The sequence below is a fragment of the Hylobates moloch genome, unplaced genomic scaffold, assembly GCF_009828535.3.
Source record: "Hylobates moloch isolate HMO894 unplaced genomic scaffold, HMol_V3 SCAFFOLD_5, whole genome shotgun sequence".
Classification (NCBI taxonomy): domain Eukaryota; kingdom Metazoa; phylum Chordata; class Mammalia; order Primates; family Hylobatidae; genus Hylobates; species Hylobates moloch.
Window position 1 is genome coordinate 107,440,369 of NW_026652280.1, and position 21,655 is coordinate 107,462,023.

A 21,655-nucleotide genomic window follows, 5' to 3' on the forward strand; every position below is an offset into this window, starting at 1 on the left:
CCCTCTTTTCTAATCTGATGGTTAAGCCCTTAGCATTCCCTTGACTCTGGAACTTTTGCAGAGCAAAGAGCAGAGGCTGTCTGAAGCCAAGTGCATTTCTAGACTTTTATGAAATTCTAAGCCCACTGCAAAGATTGAGCCAGATGTTCCATTGGGGAAGAGAGGAGAGAGAAAAGTTTTTGAAGTCAACGAAGAGGAGAGCATGACATTTCACCCAGACGGAAAGAGATTGGAGGTCAAAGAGTAACAAGTACCCACCTCCATTCCATATCAGTGCCCTGGAGAAGCAGCAGGACCTCAGAGAGGGAAGTAATGGGGTGACTTGGAGAGGCTGCACTTTAGCAGGGGATTCTGGCTCCATAAAAGGTTAAATATAACAAGCTTCTAGGGTTGGCAAAACCATGCTTACTGAGGCAGGGATGCTTTAGTGGTAGATCAATGATCAGAGTAGTCTCCTTGGTGCTTTGGCACCAGGTAAAACCTAGGGACCTTTAAATAGCTGAGAAAGTAGGGAGAGGAGGAAATATCAAATGTATGAAATTGAATTTCTCACCATCCTGATTCAGACAGGGACTTTAAATTGATGACTACCATAGATTTATGAACTAAGAGTCATACACTATGAACTTTTGTTCACTGGTACTCAGTCCTAGACCCTTTTCACCTCTCTGTTCTCTTCTGGTGTCATCTCATCCTTTGCCATCTTTATACCAGTGGCTTCCAATTTATATTTTTATTGTAGAATTCTCCTCTGAGTGCCACTCTCAAATACCTGGTTACCTATTTGATATCTGCATGTGGATGTGTCATAGACATCTCAAAATTACCGTAGGAAAGACTGATCTCCTGATTGTTGTCTTCCCCTTATTTAAAGTGCCTCCCTTTCCTCCTAATACTTTATATGAGGAGTCAGAAAACTATGGACTGTGGACCAAATCCAGCCCCCACCTGTTTGTGCAAACACAGTTTTGTTGGAACACAGCCATGTTCATGCTTACGTGTTGTGTGTGGCTGTTTTTATGCAACAATGGCAGAAACTTTACAGACTGCAAAGCTTATTTACTATCTGGCCCTGTACAGAAAATGTCTACCAATTACTGCTCTTTGCTTTCTTCAATGTATTTATCACAATTTGAAGTTATATATTTGTTTGATTACTTGCTTATTTATCTGTCTCCTTCATTAGAAGATAATTCTGTAGTACCTAACAGCACCATTGCCTAGTCATGGTAGGCACTCAATTGTCATTGAATAGAATGTATGAATGAGAAAATGAACTATTATATATTAAAATTTTATTTTGGTCTTTTGCCTTAGCACAAAACTTTCATCCTTCCTTACCCTCTAATGACTTCATATCTTTTTTTTTTTTTTTTTTCGAGGCGGAGACTTGCTGTGTTACCCAGGCTGGAGTGCAGTGGCACTATCTTGGCTCACTACAACCTCCACCTCCCGGGTTCAAGCAATTCTCCTGCCTCAGCCTCCCGAGTAGCTGGGATTACAGGCATGTGCCACCACACCTGGCTAATTTTTGTATTCTTAGTAGAGACAGGGTTTCACCATGTTGGCCAGGCTGGTCTCAAACTCTTGACCTCATGATCTGCCCACCTCGGCCTCCCAAACTGCTGGGATTACAGGTGTGAGCCACCATGCCTGGCCCTAATGACTTCATATCTTAAGTAACAGAGTGCCAAAATAATGAGTCCCCTCAATTTCTTTGCCCTCTACTCTATCCTCCTTTCAGATTAATCTTTCTAAAACAGAGCTCAGATATCACTCTCCCTCAAAGAAACCTGGAGACCCAATGACTTGTCCATTAATCATAAACTTCTTTACCTGCTTCTTAAAATTCTCTAAATCTGGCTCCACTCTATTTTTCTGTCCCCCTATATTCTATTCCTGCTACTACTTCTCCACCCTGAACTTCCCCACCTCTATACTTCATACACTTGGAATATTCTTTTCTATCACTACCACCTCCACCTGTCAAAATCCTATCCACCCTTCAAGTATTTCCTTCAAGCTGCCTTTGAGTACCACCAAAAGACATCTTTTTCTTCTTCCATCTTCCAAAATACTTTTTGTACCTATAGTACCTTGTATGTCATTTTTCCATACTGCGTTCTCCTACTTAAGAAAAGGAACCACAGCTTTCTCATCTTGGTATCTGCTATGGTTTGAAAGTTTGTATTCCACCCCAAATTCATATGTTGAAATCCTAACCCCCAACATAATGGTATTAGGAGGTGGGGGCTTTGGGAGAGATTAGTGTCCTTATAAAAAGAGACCTCAGAGAGTTAGCTAGTCCCTTCTACCATGTGAAGACACAGCAGGAAATCCATAAACCAGAAAGTGGGCCCTCACGAGACACTGAAAATGCCAGTGCCTTGATCTTGGACTTCCCAGCCTCCAGAACTGTGAGAAATGAATTTCTATTGTTTATAAGCCACTCAGTCTATGGTATTCTGTTATAGCAACCTGAGTGGACTAAGACTGCTTCTGAAGTATTTGGAACAGTATCTTTCTAGATCTCAATAAATAATCATTGAATGAATGAAGCAATGCCTTTTCTTTTCATATCTACTTAGTGAAATCCTACTCATTCCTCAGAGACTAAAATCTTTGCTTCTGACCCCAGTCCATGATGATTTTTCCTTTCTGTACTGCCTTGTATTTTTTTTCATCAGTGACTTTCTCCTATTGCAATCTCTAGAAGGTAGAGACTAAGTCCTATACAACTTTGTGTTCTTCTTCCTTCACCTAACAGTACCTTGTGCATTACAAGTGCTCAGTAAATATTTTTGATTAAGTTGTAAAGCAGCTGCCTATTTTTCCACTTCCTTTGCTGCTCAAAAGGATTAGAGCAATGATTGTTTTAGCTGCTAAGGCCTGCTTCAGAGACACATTATTAATGAACGTTGTCTGGGAGACAGTAATGTTGAACGGGGATTTTTAAATGAGTCTCCAGCTTCAACATTCATCAGCAAAAGAAGGGGATACTGAACAGCTACTCTAAAAAAAAATCTCCTTTTATGAAGTTGTCCAGAGCTGCCTGAGCTACTAATCACTGCAAGGTTTTCAGTCTCTGCCTTGAGCATTTAGAGCACATTCTTGCCTTAACCTCCAAGTCAGATCTCTCCATGGTAACGCAGGAGTGTTTGCTATTTTAGGAAATATGCCTCACTGCATGCAGTACTATTTACATTAAGTTCCAAACAAGGCATAAATGCAACAGCTTGACTGTGCTAATTTGTGTGAGTGGGAAGGTCTCGCTTACTTAATGTGGGCCTCTCCCTAATTGTGTTACCCTGTTTCATTTTATAAGCCAACCACAGTGAGATTACATGTTAATAAATTTTGCTTATCTTATACTGAAGGAGAAATGCAGAGAGAGAAAAAAGGCAACAAACAAAACAAGAATTCCTCCAGACCCCCCTTTGCAAGGGCATCATTTTTTCTGCCTTCACACCCTCCAGGTCTGGTTTCATTTAAAACCTTCATTGAGATGAAGCTTCTAACATCCTGTAGAAGGAAATAATATCAATAACTGAAACAGTTGCTAGCTTTTCCATGCAACTTTGTAGATACCTTTACTGAGGAAGAGAAAAATGCTTTGTAAACTTTATTAGATTTTCTGACTCCCTAGTGAAAAAGATGTGGACAAGATGTCACGGCCTCACATCAAAAAGCTCCTCAACACTCTGATCACACATACTATTGATCTGAATGGACATCGAGAAGGATTGGAAGGAAATATGGAATGATGTCAGTCAATGGCATATCTAGTTGGTGGTACTTTTTTTGCTTTGTAAGAAGTTAATTATAGACGTTCATAAATATTGTGCAAGTGCACTCCCATTAAAATGAGTGTTGTAGAATGTTTTGGTAGAATGGAAAAGGAAAACAGCTAGAAAGACTGTAAGATCAATTAAATAATCTTTATCAAAAGTGTCTGTCTTATTTGAGAGAATGAAGACTCTGAAGTGAACTTCCTGTACTCAGATATTATAGTGAGTATATTATACTCATACTCCAGACTTTCATACTGGGATCACTTGAGAAATAGTTATCTATGGGATGTGGGGTAAATGAGCGTTCTTCACTTGGACAATTCAGACCTAGAAGTGCAAGATCTGTGAGCTCTCCTTTCTTCTAGGGCCCAACTGTTTGTGGTATTCTCAATTGTGAAGTGTAGGTGGAATTAAAGGAAGTGAATAGGTCTTTAGAACTCAAGCTCTTCCATACTCCAGCTGAATCAGTGAGGGATTCCAGGGATGGCTTTGCTGGAGATGAGGAGATTCTTTGGCCTCTGAAGAACAGGCCCAGAGCTTAGAAATTGAACTTTTGCCTTCCACATTGTAAGGGTCTTTCTTCTGTGGTGACAGTTGGCATGGCAGACAAGATTTGAGTAGAATACAGTGGAACTATAACTGTTACAGTGGAAGTATACTGTTAGCAGACAAGGATAACACCCACAACATAGGCTCCAAGTGTCACAAATAGCAAGGTTCACCATACATTACCTATGCAGAGGGGAGAGACAAAGTGCTTTGTAATTGGTTCTATAATCTTCTTTCCCCCAACCAATTCAAAGAAGAGACTTGACAAAGCAGTTCATAGCTGTGTCAGATTATGATTTGCTCTCTCAAGAGGTGACATCAATTATCTGCTCTTTAAGCAATCCTCAGTTTCCACGACAACTAGGATTGCCTTTCTAAATGCAAATCATATGCTTTTATTCCCCTTGCTTTTTTTTTCTGGTGCCTACAACATGAAGCCCTTAGCTCAACATTTATGGTACTTTCCAGCTATATATTTTATCATTCTCCAATACTTATTTTTGGTAACATCGATTACTCCCAATTCCTTAGCTGTGTTCCACATCACTGTATATATTGCTCTGTTTCCTATTTTCTGCCTGGTGTATCCAGTCTTTAAGGCCCAACAGAAGGGTGACCTCCAGGTGAGTGCCTCCTTGGAGTTAATCCCTTTCAGCTGTGGGTTCCTTTAGCACCATGCATGTATTTCTGTCTCCTCATTTATCACACTGTATTTTAGTTCTTTGTTTACATACCAGTCTTTCACTGGACTATAAACCTTTGGAAGGCTAGGACTCCCTATACTAGTGGTACTCACTGAGCAACTGTCTCATCTCCTAGAGAGCATTTTGAAATTTTATGGGGGTGTTTCTTGTTTTTGATGTTGTCACAATGATAAGTGAGGCAAGGGATGTTACAGGACAAAGTATTGTACCAAATTCCAAATGACTTTTGAAATTTAAATGTTCCACTGGGTGATGATAAAACTGTTTACAGTCATCCGAACCTAGAACTTTATATATAGGAGCATGATGTTAATTTACACTAAATTTTTACATGAATTAAACTACTATGTAAATTGAGGGAAGACACTACCAGTCCTTGGGACCAATTTTGTTTTCTATAAGACGTAGACCCAAAGGGAGAAACAAGGAAATATGCTATGGGAGGCTTTCTATTCTCCACACTTGAGAGGACCAACTATCAGCAGCCTCCTGTGGCAGAGCTTTCCAACTTTGGTATTCCAGCACAGTGTACCTCAGCATGGTCCACCACTGTGCAAAGATGCTGATCCCCTCAGCTCTCAGGGTGGTGCATGGGTCCTGAGGTGGCCATAAGCAATTGCCTCAAACCATGAGCAGCCATGGTCACTTATTTCAGAATACCATAGATGTACACTCATTTCCTATGAAAATGAATTTTCTATGAAAAAGGATAGGAAACATTCTTTTATAGAACAAACAGTGCAGTGTATCAGGTTTTGAAATGTACAACGTATTGGGTAATAACAATAAATTTTTATTAGGCAATGTTTAAAAAGCATATCAATTTAGTACAGTTTATATGATTTGATGCATTTCTTCTGCCCAATGGTCATGCAATATTATCCCCTGGATGCTGTACTTATTCTTGTTCTAAGCATCCTTTTAGAGTAGAATATAAATAATTTAGTCTCTTTGAAATTATAATCTTTTGGTTCTTTAAGTCTGTTCTGAAAACTGGTACCAAACCAATTCCTTAATTAGCATTGAAAATACTGAACTAAATATATTCATTTCAGTGCTTACCAAAGAATAAGTATATGTACAAAATATTTTCGTATTTATGTGCCTGTAAATACAAAAGGAGCAATAAAAGTGATTTCATTTCAGAAGGTGAACATTTTGAAAGAAATAATATTCGTGTAAATTCTGAACTACTAGAATTTAGTTCTAAATAAATTAGTTCTAAATAGAATAAAATAGAATGAAATAAAATTCTGAAATAAGATAAAAATAGAATGTTAGCATTATAGGAAACTATAGAGATTATTTGAGCTAATCTTCCCATTTTATGTATATGGAAGCTGAGAAGTGACATATCCATAGTCAAACAGCTAACAAATAATCAGGATAGAATCGCTTCTCGGCCTTTTGGCTAAGATCAAGTGTAGTATCTGTTCTTATCAGTTTAAATAATCAGGATGGAAATTCAATTCTTCTTATTCTCAGTTTAGCTTTTTCTAATTAAATGTATTACGAAATATTTTCAAGAGTCCCTTAAGAAAATTTCCCGTATATTTCAACACGTATCTTGCAAAAAGCCTATGAACTTCGATTTGTATTCATACTTGTAAAATTATGTTCACACACATTATTTCTTGAGTTTGTTAACCAGAGCTTTCCAACCAAAATGGAGCTGCAGTCTAAAAAGTTTATAATTGTGGCCAAGATAGTGATTTTCTTCTGCCGTCATAGTGGCCTAAGCACCCAAATTGGCCACCTCCAAGTGAGAAGCTTCATCCGTTTACCTCTATACCTTACAAATATCATTTGCTATATGTGCCATGAAATGGAAAGGTTGGGAAGCAATGGTTTAAACTAATTCTTATCATTGCTCTTTTATCTTGACCCCAACCTTTCCATATGTGAACCAATAAAGTAAACCACCCACATTTTGTCTTATCAGTAGTCTAAGACCAGTGCAAGAATGTAAGGATACCAGGTAATTGCTTGTGTTGTTTGGGTGGAGGTATATCCTAAAGTTCTTTTAGAAAATATCTTTTTAGTAAATTAAAAGTTGAATGAAGGAGAGGAGTTCCCTTCGAGGTAACTTCCCAGAAAATCAATGCAATTACTTTTTACCACAGTGAGTTCTCTTTTCAATATTAAAACCACATTATGGCCAAGTGCGGTGGCTCACACCTGTAATCCCAGCACTTTGGGAGGCCGAGGCGGGCAGATCACCTGAGGTCAGGAGTTCGAGACCAGCCTGGCCAACATGGTGAAACCCCATCTCTACTAAAAATACAAATATTAGCTGGGTGTGGTGGCACGCACCTGTAATCCCAGCTACTCGGGAGGCTGAGGCAGAGGTTGCAGTTAGCCGCGATCATCCCACTGCACTTCAGCCTGGGCAACAGAGTAAGGCTCCATCTCAAAAAAAAAAATTTTTTTTTGGAGGCAAATTTCTATCATTATCTGATACACTTGTACAGAAATAGTAACCACCATTTCATCTAGTACCCAGCATATTTTCAAGGACGTGGAAGGTTCATACTCTAATATGTACAAACAGAGAATATGCCTAGCTCATAGATGATCAATAACTGTTTATTTGAACCCATAGTTTGTATACTTTGGCACAGTATTTTACAACTTAACCCTCAAAAAAACCCCTAAAACATTGTATGTTCTATGTAATTATAAATCACTTGATGTGGCTGGCAAATTCTAAGGTGGTCCCTATAATTCTCACCCACTGGCCATCACATCTTTGTGTTATCCTCACCCCTTGAGGATGGGTAGAACCTATAACTTCTAACCAATATGGCAAAGGTGATGGAATGTCACTGCATAGTTATGCTATGTTATATGAAAAAAGTAAAGAGGTCATATAGATGTAATTAAGGCTGCTAATCAGTTGATTTTAAGTTAATGAAAAGGGATATTATGCTGGTGGGCATGACCTAATGAGCCCCTTAAAAGAGAGTCTAGAAGTGAGAAAAGTAACAGACTGTTTCTGCTGCTGGCTATGAAGAAGGAAGCTGCCGTAACTTCTACAGCCACACAGCAATAAATCCTTCCAACAGCCTGAGGGAGCTTAGAAGCCGACCCTTCCCTAGGTATGCCTCCAGATGAGAAAAGAGCCCAGTCTACACCTTGATTTCACACTTATGAGACTCCAAACAGATCTCAGCTAAGCCTTATCTGGACTCTTGACTCACAGAAAGTGTGAGATAACAAAAATAAGGTGTTTTAAACTGCTAAGTTTGTAGTAATCTGTTACACAGCAATAGATAACAAATACACTTAGATATTAAAAAGCAGGGCTTATGAAAGCATGAAGCAAGTGCTTCTGGATGTACTGACCAAATCTTACCTGCACTTCCATGCTAGTTGGCTCCTCCAACAGATGTAGCAGTTGTTGTTTCTCCTGAGATAGCTGTTCTACAAGCCTCTCCTGGGCAGCCAGGCTCTGGTTCAGTTCTTCAATTCTCCTGAAGCAAAGGAAAAGTAAGGACAATAATTATGATCATGAAACTATTATTTACCTTATTTTTTCAGCCCATTCCAAAGATAGCATGGTCTAGTATAGCAGGTTTTTACCCTTTTGGGTCATCGAACCTTTTGATACATTTCTTTAGAAAACCATGTATTTTCTGCCCAGCCCCCAAATATATACACAAACAACTTTTTGCTTACATTTTCACCAGGTTCATGGACCTCCTGAAGTTTTATCCATGGATCTTTAGACCATAGGTATTTAACTCTTGGACTAAGGGCCTAGAATTTTTTGGTGGTGGTGGTAGTGGCTGTTCCATTCAAGAAACGGTTCTTGGATAACGATTTTGTGTACTCAATGCACTCTACCAAGTACCGGAAATATGAAGTTGGAAAAGAAACAATCGCTGTTTTGCAAAAATTTAAATTCCACCGGCACGTGTTTGCTAGTGATTTGGAGAGTAAGAAGACACCCAGCTACAGTCACGTACCATATACCGTTTCTGTCAACATTATGTCATCATACTGCATGTATGATGATGGTCCGATAAGATTATACTGGAGCTGAAAAATTCCTATCACCTAGTAAAGTCCTAGCTGCAGTAACATCATAGTGCAATGTATTTCTCACTTGTTTGTGGTGTTGCTGGTGTAAAGCAAACCTACTGCGCTGGCAGTTGTATACAAATATAACATATGTATAGTATGTAATAGTTGATAATAAATGTTACTGGTTTATGTATTTACTATACTATACTTTCACTGTCGTTTTAGAGTGTACTCTTTCTACTTATTAAACAAAATAACTGTAAAGTAGCCTCAGGCAGGTCCCTCAGGAGCTATTCCAGCAGAAGGCATTGTTATCATAGGAGATGACAGCTCCATGTGTGTTATTGTCCCTGAAGACCTTCCAGGGTACAAGATGTAAAGGTGGAAGACGGTGAAGTTGATGATCCTGACACTGTGTAGGCCTAGGCTTGTGTGTATGTTTGCGTCTTAATTTTTAACAAAAAAGTCTAAAAAGTAAAAAAAAAAATTAAAAATTTAAAAACAGAATAAACCTTTTCTAGAATAAGGATATAAGGAAAATATTTTTGTATGACTATAAAATGTGTTTTAGGCCTTCACATTCATTCACTTCATTACTCACTCACTAAATCACCCAGAGCATGTTCCAGTCCTGCAAGTTCCATTTATGGTCAGTGCCCTAAACAGTTGTACTGTTTGTTATCTTTTATACAGTATTTTTACTGTATCTTTTCTATGTTTAGATACACAAATGGTTACCATTGTGTTACAATTGCCTACAGTATTCAGTACAGTAATATGTTGTACAGGTTTGTAGCCCAGAAGCCATAGGCTATACCATATAACCTAGGTGTGCAGTAGCTTATCCCATCAAGGTTTGTGTAAGTATGCTCTGTGATGGCCACACAATGAAGAATGAAATTGCCTAAAGATACATTTCTCAGAACATATCCCTGTAGTTTGTGATGCATGACTGTATATAAGCAAATAATAGTAATAGAATATAATAAATGCTAACAGAATAGAGGCACCATATAGTACATTGAGTGCTGCCATAGAGCTATAGGATGAAAGATAAAGAAATGATTCATTTGACTTGAAGGAGTATAGCAATGCTCAGGAGAAGAAATTTTAAAGATTGAGTGGTTTCAGAGTAAACAACCTACAGAATGGGAGAAAATATTTGAAAACTATGCATTGGACAAAGGTCCAATATCCAGCATCTATAAGAAATGTAAACAAATATACAAAAGAAAAGCAACCCCATTAAAAAGTGGGCAAAGGACATAAACAGACACTTCAAAAGACATACCTGCAGCCAACAAGCATATGATAAAAAGCTCAATAACACTGATCACTAGAGAAATGCAATCAAAACCACATGTGATACCATCTCACACCAGTCAGAATGACTATGGTTAAAAAGTCAAAAAATAACAGATGTTAGTGAGGTTGCAGAGAAAAGGAAACATTTATACACTGTTGGTGGGAGCGTTAAATTAGTTCAACCATTGTGGAAAGCAGTATGGCAATTCCTCAAAGAACAAAAAGCAGAACTACCATTCGACCCAGCAATCCCATTTCTGGGTATACCCAGAGGAATATAAATCATTCTACCATGAAGACATATGCATGCAAATGTTCACTGCACACTATTTACAATAGCAAAGACTCAGATGGTTTTCCAGGCTCAGAAAGAGGAGATTGAACAAAGGAACAAAGGCATGAAGACCCAGTGTACAATTTGGGAAGAGTCACTGGAACAAAGGCCCAGGGAGGAGGCAATGGCTGGAGAAGAGACTGAAAATTCAGACCCTCAGACTCGGGTTAAGATGTAAAAAACTGTGCTGAGGTATACAAACTATGGGTTCAAATAAACTTATTGATCATCTATGTGCTAGGCATATTCTCTGTTTGTATATATTAGAACATGAACCTTCCAGGTCCTTGAAAATGTGCTCGGTACTAAATGAAATGTTTTCAGTTGTGATTTTTTTTTTTTGAGATGGAGTCTTGCTCTGTCGCCAGGCTGGAGTGCAGTGGTGCAATCTTGGCTCACTGCAACCTCCATCTCCCCGGTTCAAGCGATTCTCCTGCCTCAGCCTCCCAAGTAGCTGGGACTACAGGCATGCGCCACCATGCCCAACTAATTATTGTATTTTTAGTTGAGATTGGGTTTCACCATGTTGGCCAGGTTGGTCTCAATCTTGTGATCCGCCCACCTCGGCCTCCCAAAGTGCTAGGATTACAGGTGTGAGCCACGACTCCCGGCAGAAATAACTTTAAAAACTTAAAAACATTGGGCAGGCATGGTGGCTCACACCTGTAATCCCTGTAATCCCAGCACTTTGGGAGGCCAAGGCGGGCGGATCACCTGAGGTCAGGAGTTTGAGATCAGCCTGACCAACATAGTGAAACCCTCTCTCTACTAAAAATACAAAAGTTAGCTGGGTGTGGTGGTGCACGCCTGTAATCCCAGCTACTTGGGAGGCTGAGGCAGGAGAATCACTTGAACCTGGGAGGCAGAGGTTGCAGTGAGCCGAGATCTTGCCACTGTACTCCACCCTAGGCAACAGAGCGAGACTCCGTCTCAAAAACAAAAACAAAAACAAAAATTAAAAACATTATACAAATGTAAACTGCAATGATGACTAGAAGGAGGAATGTGGACTCCATATGAAATTCCCTTGTGGTATCTGCACTAGAACATCTCTACTTTTCTTAAACCTCAAACTGCTCATCTCTTTGACCCTCTGTCTCTACGGAGGATCTGTTCTCCTACTCTCCAAAATTGTTCAAGGCCATCTGATGAGTGGCCTCAATTTATTTTCAGATGTGCATGTGCTTTACTTGGGGTTTTGTTTTGTTTTGGTTTTTAGTTCGGTTTTTTTATTGGGGTTCAAATATGAGACGGTCTTGGGGAACCTAGTAGGGAAAATCTGAAAGCAAATACAGTACCATACTGAGAATTGTACAATATGTGTGTGTGTATATATATATATATATATATATAAAAGAATACAGAAACTTCATTCTGCTGTCACAAAGCCTTCAAAGAAATGACGATTGATGCCTTGGTGAGGTTCACTAGAAGGGAAAAAGTTGGCAGATGTTTCCCACAGAAGGAAAAGCATGAGCAAAATTCTGGAGACTTGCCATAGCTTCTTATGCTTCTGGAGGCAGTATGGAGTCAGGGTTTGGATGTCAGCAATCCCTGAAACCATGTTTCACAACTCTCCAAATGCCAAATTTTTCATTAATAAAGTATAATAATTCATATCTAATGGGGCCGTTAAAGAAGAACATAAAGTACTCCGATGTATGGTAAGAGCTCAACAAAGCTTAGCCATCATTATTATTACTAGCCTGGCATGAATGAAGTTAAGGAATGGTGGTAGGTGATGAGTGTGGGAGAAATCAGAGGTTACATCATAAAAGGCTCTGATGGCCACATTAGGAGTATGGATCTTATCTCCTAAAGGCATTGGAAAGCTTCTTAAATGGCTCTGCCATGGTGTGATTAAATTTATGTCTTGGAAAGAGCACATTGGTCATGGTGCGCACATGTGGTTTTTGCCTATTCAGTTAAAAGCTCCTTAAAGCTTTTTATGCCACCACAGTCTTACACACCTAAGAAGCTAAATTATTTGCCAATTTGTTGTTGTTGAATTATCTATTTCAGAACTATTCTGAATTATTAGGTTGAGATTGAATGAGAGGAGCAGGACTGGAAGTAGACAGGACATTTAGAAAGTTTCCTCAGTAATCCAGACAGTGGATGGTGGTGACCTCAACAATTGCCCAGTTACCTTCAGGACAAAGTCCAAGTTCCTTATAATGGTATACAAAGCTGGCACAATCAGACCCCTATTCTCAAAACAGCTTACCTCTCACTTGTCTTCTCATTTGCTCCAGTTATGTACAATTATTTAAAGTTCTTGAAATATTCCTTTCCCTGTGTCTTCCCTCCATAGTTTCTCCTTCTACATAGAATATTTCCTTTCCCTATCCACTTTCTACCTATTTATTCTAACTCCTATTCATCCTTCAAAGCTCAGCTCAGATTTCACTTCCTCTAGGAAATCTTCAGTGGCATTATCTTAGTCTTTTGGGGCTGCTATAACAAAACACCATAAACTGGGTGGCTTATAAACAACGGAAATGTATTTCTCACAGTTTTGGAGGCTGGGAAGTCCTAGATCAAGTCACTGACAGGTTCAATGTCTGGTGAAGGTCCACACTGGCTCATAACGGTGCATTCCCACTATATCCTCACATGGTAGAAGGGGCTAACTAGTTCCTGGGGTCTCTTTTACAAGCGTATTAATCCTATTTATGAGGGCTCCATCTCCAATGTCTATGATCTAATCACCTTCTAATGGCTCCATCTCATAATACTTCTGGAGGCAGAAGTATTAACCTTAAGGGTTAAGATTTCAACATATAAACTGGTGGGGGAGGGAGGTGGGGATGGGACACAAACATTCAGACCACAGCAGATAACTTGCTCTTTTAATGTGGAATGGATGACCCGCCAATATTTCCCCAGAGCACCCCGTGCTCTTCTATCAGGGAACTTATTAAAATCATGTAACATGTTTCTTGGTGACAAGAACTAGGTCTTTTGTTTCTGTAACACATGCCAGATACTTAGCCCGGTATCTGGCATGTGGCATGCCCAGTAAATGTTTGCTGAATAAGTGAATCCATGTCTCTTGCTTGCCACTATTTGCCCACTGAACCCATGAAGTGAGTTTTCATAATGGATACCATTGAAAATTCAACCCTGAAAAGAACGTCTTTGGTTGTGGGCCCATAAAGTCTTAGAAATAGTGAAGCTCCTACTGTCAGTCCTTGAAAGGAAACAGCGCAGCTGCTGTATGCCTTGAGAATGGGCAAAAGACAAGCGACAAAAAGAGCACCGAAGGCACCTACTTGTCCCTCTGGGCCAGGGCCTCAGTGTATTGGTCGGGCTTGACCTGGTCTCCTGGTACATCTTCCCAGTTTTTGGTGACTCCCTTCAGTTTCTCTGAGAGCTCCAGGTTACACTCCTTCTCTGCTTCCACCAGAGCTGCCATCCGCGCAGCTTCATTCTTTGCTAGCCTGGATTCCTGGAAAAAGAACAAAAACTGAGAGGCCGCAAAATTTCTACCTAGGTTAGGAGCCATAAGACCCAGGAACACTGATGAATTTGAGAGGGAAAGTAGAGACGGAAAAGGTGAATGCCAGAAGGCAGGGCAGTAGGAAAAGGAGTATTAATAAAAGAGAACCCCTATCTATGGACTTTGGGACCTCCTCACCTCCTGCAGAAGCTGGATCTTATTCTCCAAGAGCTCATAAACATGCTCCGTCTCCTGCTGTCGCTCCTCAAACTGGCGTCGGAGCTCAGCTTCATTCTGACTGTTGAGATTCTCCACATCAGCCCTGAAACCACAGAGCATTAGCCAGTCAGAGCCAGACATACAGTTTAGCAAGTGGAACCATTAAGGTTGTTCCAGTAATTCAGAGTGACACCGAGTAGAAGAAAAATGGAGCATTTTCTCCCTCTACAGTCATCTGTGGAACTGAGCTCTTCAACTTTTTCAGGTTGAAAAAGTTCCAAACTTTTAGAAACTCTAACTTTGTGTTGTTTGTCAAGTGGCATGTACTTGACTTCCTAGTGGCTTCATTATCATTATAGCTTCCAGAGGAACTTTCATTTGGAAGGCAAGTAGTCATCAGATGGCTCACATTCACTGTCATCTGTCCTGGGACTCTTCCACTGAGACTGCCTCCTAGAACGCTTTGCTAGTTCTTTGCCTTTCTTGCTATTTGAAATTCAAGTGTTCTTTGCATTTAGGTTGCTGGGACAGGGTATCCATTTGGACAGCCACAGAAATGCTCTCTTCCTTTAAAGCCAGTAGTCCATAGTAGGCTGTCCTAAATTTTTAATCCACGAAAGCTCAAGATTTTGGTTGAGCTTTGCCTCTCTGATATCCCTAGGATTGAATGTCCAGGCACTAGCATGAAGCGGGTAAGGTATCACCAGTTCATTTATAGTGAAGAACAGCTGCCCTCAGATGTCTGAGGATTAGAAATTTGGGGGCAATATCAGATGCTGAATGATTTTGATTCCTATTGGTTTTATTCCTGCTTTGAGCCATTTGTTGAGAACCATGGGCCATCTTCTTGTTCTCAGGACAAAGAACAATATTGAACCAGTATAGGCTTATGGGGCACTAAGACCAGTGGTACTTTAATATTTGTCTCAGGAGGTTGTGTCCATGAAGAACAAATGATGCTTCCCTAAAGATTACAGGATTCCTTGTTGCATAGTGGACACTACTCAGCACCATCCCAGGGGCTATATTTATCTTGAGCTCCTCTGTCATTATATAGCTTTTGGGGGGTATGAGGATCTTGGCTGTACAGGTGACAAAAGTCAAGAATATAACCCAAGACCCCCAAATAGGCAGACCCCAGGAATCATCAACTTTTACTTTGAATCTATATTTGACTCCATATTTCTTGCTAGTGCAATAGATAACCGCCAACTATAATCTATAGAGAATGGAAGTTACACATTTTCTGAGTAACTCCATTAGCCGGGAACTCCTTATTTAAAAGGCTACATCTGTTTGAAGTCAGAAGACCTTGAACTTTATGCCAGAAGATGAGGGTTCTGCCACTAATTTGCGAAGCATATACCTTAGTTTTCTTCTTTCTTTTTTTTTTTTTTTTTGAGATGGAGTCTCGCTCTGTCACCCAGGCTGGAGTGCAGTGGCGCAATCTCGGCTCACTGCAAGCTCCGCCTCCCGGGTTCACGCCATTCTCCTGCCTCAGCCTCTCCGAGTAGCTGGGACTACAGGCGCCCGCCACCACGCCTGGCTAATTTTTTGTATTTTTAGTAGAGACGGGGTTTCACCGTGGTCTCGATCTCCTGACCTCATGATCCGCCTGCCTCGGCCTCCCAAAGTGCTGGGATTACAAGCATGAGCCACTGCGCCCAACCAGTTTTCTTATTTCTTAAAAATAGAATAATGCCACCTGATTCAAATGACATTTTAATAAGTTTTTTAAAGCAAAGCATTACTCAAATTTTAAAATTTATTAATTGTTAATGTAAGTTGTTCTAAAATCTATTAGCCTATTTAATGCCTTAATATGTATTTAGTAATACCAGCACATTGTGTATAATTTAATTTGGTTTTAAATATTCTGAACTGGCTGGATTGTCGTCCTAAATATCAAGAAACACTGTAGACACAAAAAGAATGCCATATCAGATTGATTGTGTACTGATCCCAGGACATAATCTGAAAACATTTTTTTTTGCATTTATATATTATTTTCTTTTATTTTTCAACTTTTATTTTAGCTTCAGGGACTACTTGCGTAGGTTTGTTACCTGAGTATATTACATGATGCTGAGGTTTGGAGTACAAATGATCCCATCATCCAGGTACTGAGCATAGTACCCAACAGTTTTTCAACCCTTCCTCCACTCCCCTCCTCCCCACTCTAGTAGTCCCCAGTTTCTACTGTTGCTGTCTTTATGTCCATGAGTACTTGTTGTTTAGCTCCTGCTCATAAGTGAGAACATGCTACCACATTTGATTTTCTGTTTCTGAATTAATTCTCTTAGGATAATGGCCTCCAGTGGCATCTGTGTTGCTGCAAAGGACATGATTTCATTCTTTTTTGTGGCTGCATAGTATTCCATGGCATATATGTAAATGTGATGTAAAACTTTTTTAAAATCCAGTCTACTGTTGATGGGCACCTAGGTTGATTCCATGTCTTTGCTATTGTGAATAGTGCTGCAATGAACATGTAAGTGTATGTGTCTTTTTGATAGATTTGTTTTCTTTTGGGTGTATGCCCTAATGGGATATATCCAAATTAATGGATATATCCAATTAATAATTGGGTGTAATGGGATTGCTGGGTCAAATGGTAGTTCTGTTTTAAGTTCTTTGATAAATCTCCAAACTGCTTTCCACAGTGACTGAACTAATTTATATTTCCACCAACAGCGTGTAAGCACTCCTATTTCTATGCAGCCTTGCCAGCATCTGTTGTTTTTAGACGTTTTAATAGTAGCCATTCTGACTGGTGTGAGATGGTATCTCACTGTGGTTTTGATTTATATTTCTCTGATGATTAGTGATGTGGAGCAATTTTTCATATATTTGGTGGGCATTTGTATGTCTTCTTTTGAAAAGTGTTTGACCATGCCTTTTGCTCATTTTTTTAACGGGGTTGTTTTTCATTGTTCAATTGTTAAATTCCTTATGGATTCTGGATATTAGGCCCTTGTCAGATGCTAGCTGCAAATTTTTTTAAATTCTAGAGGTTGTCTGTTTACTCTGTTGATAGTTTCTTTTGCTGTGCAAAACTCTTTAGTTTAAATAAATCAGACTTGTCTCTTTTTGTTTTTGTTGCAATTGCTTTTGAGGACTTAGTCATAAATTCCTGAGACCAATGTCCAGAATGGTGTTTCTTGGGTTTTCTTCTAGGATTCTTATAGTTTGAGGTCTTACATTTACATCTTTAATCCATCTTGAGTTAATTTTTATATGTGCTGAAAGGTAGGGGCCCAGTTTGATTCTTTTACATATGGCTAGCCAGTTATCCCAGCACCATTGAATAGGGGAGTCCTTTCCCCACTGCTTATTTTTGCTGATTTTGTCGAAGATCAGGTTGCTGTAGGTGTGTAGCTTTATTTTTGGGTTCTCTATTTGCTTCCATTGGTCTATGTGTCTTTTTTTTTTTTTTCCAGCAACATGCTGTTTTGGCAAATGTAGCCTTGAAGTACAGTTTGAAGTTGGATAGTGTGATGCCTCTGGCTTTGATCTTGGTCATTTGATGAATGAGATTGGTAGTTTGATAGGAATAGTGTTGAATCTGTAGATTGCTTTGGGCAGTATGGCCATTTTAATGATTTTGATCCTTCCAATCCATGAGCATGGAATGTTTTTCCATTTGTTTGTGTCATCTATGATTTCTTTTAGCAGTGTTTCGTAGTTCTCCTTGTAGAGATTTTTCACCTCCTTGGTTAGATGTATTCCAAGGTATTTTTTTTCTTTAGCGGATATTGTAAATGGGATTGCATTCTCGATTTGGCTCTCAGCTTGAATGTTATTGGTGTGTAGAAATGCTACCGATTTTTTTTTTTTTTTTTGAGACGGAGTCTTGCTCTGTCTCCCAGGCTGGAGTGCAGTGGCATGATCTCGGCTCACTGCAAGCTCCACTTCCAGGGTTCACGCCATTCTCCTGCCTCAGCCTCCCAAGTAGCTGGGACTACAGGCGCCTGCCACCACACCCGGCTAATTTTTTTTTTGTATTTTCAGTAGAGACGAGTTTCACCGTGTTAGCCAGGATGGTCTTGATCTCCTGACTTCGTGATCTACCTGCCTCGGCCTCCCAAAGTGCTGGGATTACAGGCATGAGCCACCGTGCCCGGCGAAATGCTACTGATTTTTGTACATTAATTTTTGTATTCTGAAACTTTATTGAAGTCTGAAAATATTTTTAATAATTTTAGTAATACTTGTCATTTAACACTAAGTTTTTAAAAAACTATGAATTATAAAAGTAACCATTTTAGCAATACAAATGTATATAAAGAAAAATATCAAGTCTTCTCCCTATCACGGACTGTGATCTCACTCTTCCTCAGTATACTATAAATATCACTCAGCAACTTTCCCCCCTTACTTTAATCAAGGAATTCCCACTAGGACAATAATATAGAGCTAACTCATTCTTCAATAACTGCATAATAGTCCACAGTGTAGTAATACCAAAATTTATTCAATCAATGCCCTATTGATGGATAATTGTTTCTAGTTTTTTGCCATTACAACTAATGATGCAATAAACATCCTTATACATTTATCCTTTCACACTAACGCTTTTATTTATAAGAAACAGATTCCTTCTAGGGATTGCTTGATCAAAGGAAATCCTCCTTTTTTACTATAATAGATAGCATCACATACTGAAAATGTTGTCACAATTTACACTTACTGGTAGTGTATGAGAGTGCCCATTTTCCCCAAACGTTATCTCAGCCCTTGATGTCATTATAGGCTGACTGATAATTTTTGATAAAGCTTATTTGCATTTGTCTCTACTAAAAGTGGAAACATTCATTGTTTCAATTTAGTTGATTGCTGACTAATAGGAAGTTTGCAATCTTAGGTCTGGTGGATTTACCAACTTATGACAAGGTGCATCTGACCTAGTAATAGAGAGAGAGCCCAAGGGAAACACGGCATATGAAAATCTATTGTTTCACTTCCTGAATCAGACACAGGATTCAAATGCCACAGATAGGTTAAGGAATTTGGTTCCAAATCTATTGCTCTCAGATTAGTGAGCCAGACTCTGGAAAGGACCAGAGCTTAAAATTACAACTCACCATGTTTTATCCAGATGCTGTTTCTTGTCCTGGAGTTCTCGTTTCAAGCTCTCCACTTCAACCTTCAGCTCAATGTTCTGAAAAGCACACAGGCATTAATCATTATTAACTGCCACAGACCCTCTATCCTGGATCCAGGTTCCCATTTGAGTCTTGCCTTGGTCTACAGCCTCTCACCTCATCTCTGCCCTCTTTGTGACCCTTGACATAATTAGGGATTTAGTTGGATCAGCAATCTAGTCAAGGAAGAATAAACTGTACAGCTTCAGGGTTTTCCCTGAGCTACTTATCAATTTTCCCAACCTATTTATCATTACCCCTGGATCATGAACACTGCTCAAGCCTATTCGTTCTCTAAACTGTTGCAGGACAGAGTATATATTAAAATAAATTTTTCCTAACTAATACAGGTTGTTCCTGAAAACCAAATTGCTAGAATAATACTTTTAATAGAATTATAGTAATAGAATAATACTTTTAAATGCCTGGGGATTTAATTATTTAAAGAAATTTGGTTGTAAACATTTTTAAAAACAATGCTTTTATCATAAAACTGGAATTTCATAAATTAGGTTTGCTTAAGGTGAGAGGGGACTCTGATGGTAAAGTTATACAGGGAACAATTAATTTTTATTGAGGTGAGGAAGCAACAAGTAAGATTTGGGGAAACAGAAATAAGGAAATAAAAACATCCCAAGTGTGTCTGGTGCAGATTAAATGGCTTAGTGTGTGGTAAGGAGTATAGAAAATAGTTTGCAACTAGTTTGTGAAAATCCTGCTAAGACAACTAGATAGGCTGGGCATGGTGGCTCATGCCTATAATTCCAGCACTTTGGGAGGCCAAGGCGGGCAAATCACTCGAGGTCAGGCTTTCAAGGCCAGCCTAACCAACATGGTGAAACCTCATCTCTACTAAAAATACAAAAATTAGCTGAGCGTGGTGACATGCACCTGTAATCCCAGCTACTTGGGAGGCTGAAACAGGAGAATCGCTTGAACCCAGGAGGTGGAGGTTGCAGTCAGCCAAGATCATGCTGCTGCACTCCAGCCTGGGTGACAGAGAGAGACTCTGTCTCAAAATAAAAAAAATAAAAAAATAAAAAAACTGGATAATAATCAGTAGAGATGAAAGACTCATCAGGGAGCTTTAAGCAAAGTATTGGCATGATCAGGTCCATGCTGAAGAAGGAATTATGAAGAAGATGGGTGGGTCAGGGGCAACTAACCAGAATAGGGAGGGGGACTGTCTAAGGACAAGAGGTACAGGGAGAAAGACTCAAAAGACATTTCAGAGACAGAAGCCACAGGCCTTGATGACTTGTGAGATTCAGATTAGACTGGAGGGAGGACCAAAGACAATGCTGAAATTTCTAGCATGTCAGTGGGAATGCATTCTATTAACTAAAATAGGGGCAGGTTTGTAGGGAAACCTAAGGAGGATTCTGCAAAATGTTAGTTGAGGGATTACTTTATTTCAGCTTAAACGTCAGCATACAAAGATGGATTAGTCCCTTCCCTGATGAAGTCCATAATACAGTAATAGGCAAGAAGAATGTTATTAATTTAAAAAGTAAAGAAGTCTTTAGATCAGAGATTGACAGAGAGACTGAAGGTACAGTAGCTAAAGTATGAAAAGTAGTATTGTGGGTACTAGAACAGTAGGGAGGATTTTACTTTACTACCGCCATATAATAACCACCAACACCTAGACTTCCAGAAGTCCAAGGCAACACACAATAGCAGGATATTGTCTACTATACTTGTGAAGGCATTTCATAACCCATGTTTCCATGCAGGGTGGTTGAAACACAAATACTAATAGGGAAAAGTAGAAACCTGGTTTAGATATTTGAGAGTTACTTAGAATTAAAGAATTTTAGAGTTGGAAGGCAGTTGGACTCAAGGCATTTTAGATCATATTACTAGTACGTTTTTAGTGACATACTGAAAAGAATGTTTGTTCCCCTCACAAGTAGGTACCTTTTGACTAAGGTTGGAACATAGGTTCAGATCCAGTGAGATGAAAATATCCTAATTTCTTCAAAAAAAGAAAATGATAGCCCTGTCTTTTCAGGATATCCTTTTAAGTTATTATTTTATGAACACTAAATAGCATTACCAGATTTAGCAAATAAAAATATAAGATACCTAGTTCGATTTAAATGTCAGATAAACAACAAATAATTTGTTTCATTAGAAGT

At 39.2% G+C, this 21,655-nt stretch overlaps 2 protein-coding genes and 1 pseudogene across 19 annotated transcripts in view; 2 read left to right on the plus strand and 1 right to left on the minus strand.

The window, feature by feature from the left end:
- Positions 1-21,655, plus strand: part of LOC116468019 (putative neuroblastoma breakpoint family member 7) — a 901,770-nt gene that overhangs the window by 395,381 nt on the left and 484,734 nt on the right. The window lies entirely within an intron of this gene.
- LOC116467993 (myomegalin) overlaps positions 1-21,655 on the minus strand; it is a 230,303-nt gene that overhangs the window by 88,889 nt on the left and 119,759 nt on the right. For all 18 annotated transcript variants that reach the window (XM_058439380.1, XM_032151590.2, XM_058439381.1 and 15 more), the window contains 4 exons: positions 19,455-19,531; positions 14,350-14,473; positions 13,985-14,160; positions 8,400-8,517 (listed from right to left, as the gene is read on the minus strand). In XM_058439380.1, the coding sequence (XP_058295363.1) occupies positions 8,400-8,517; positions 13,985-14,160; positions 14,350-14,473; positions 19,455-19,531 (495 nt within the window). The remainder of the gene's footprint in view (positions 1-8,399; positions 8,518-13,984; positions 14,161-14,349; positions 14,474-19,454; positions 19,532-21,655) is intronic.
- LOC116470132 (U2 spliceosomal RNA) lies at positions 6,436-6,539 on the plus strand (annotated as a pseudogene).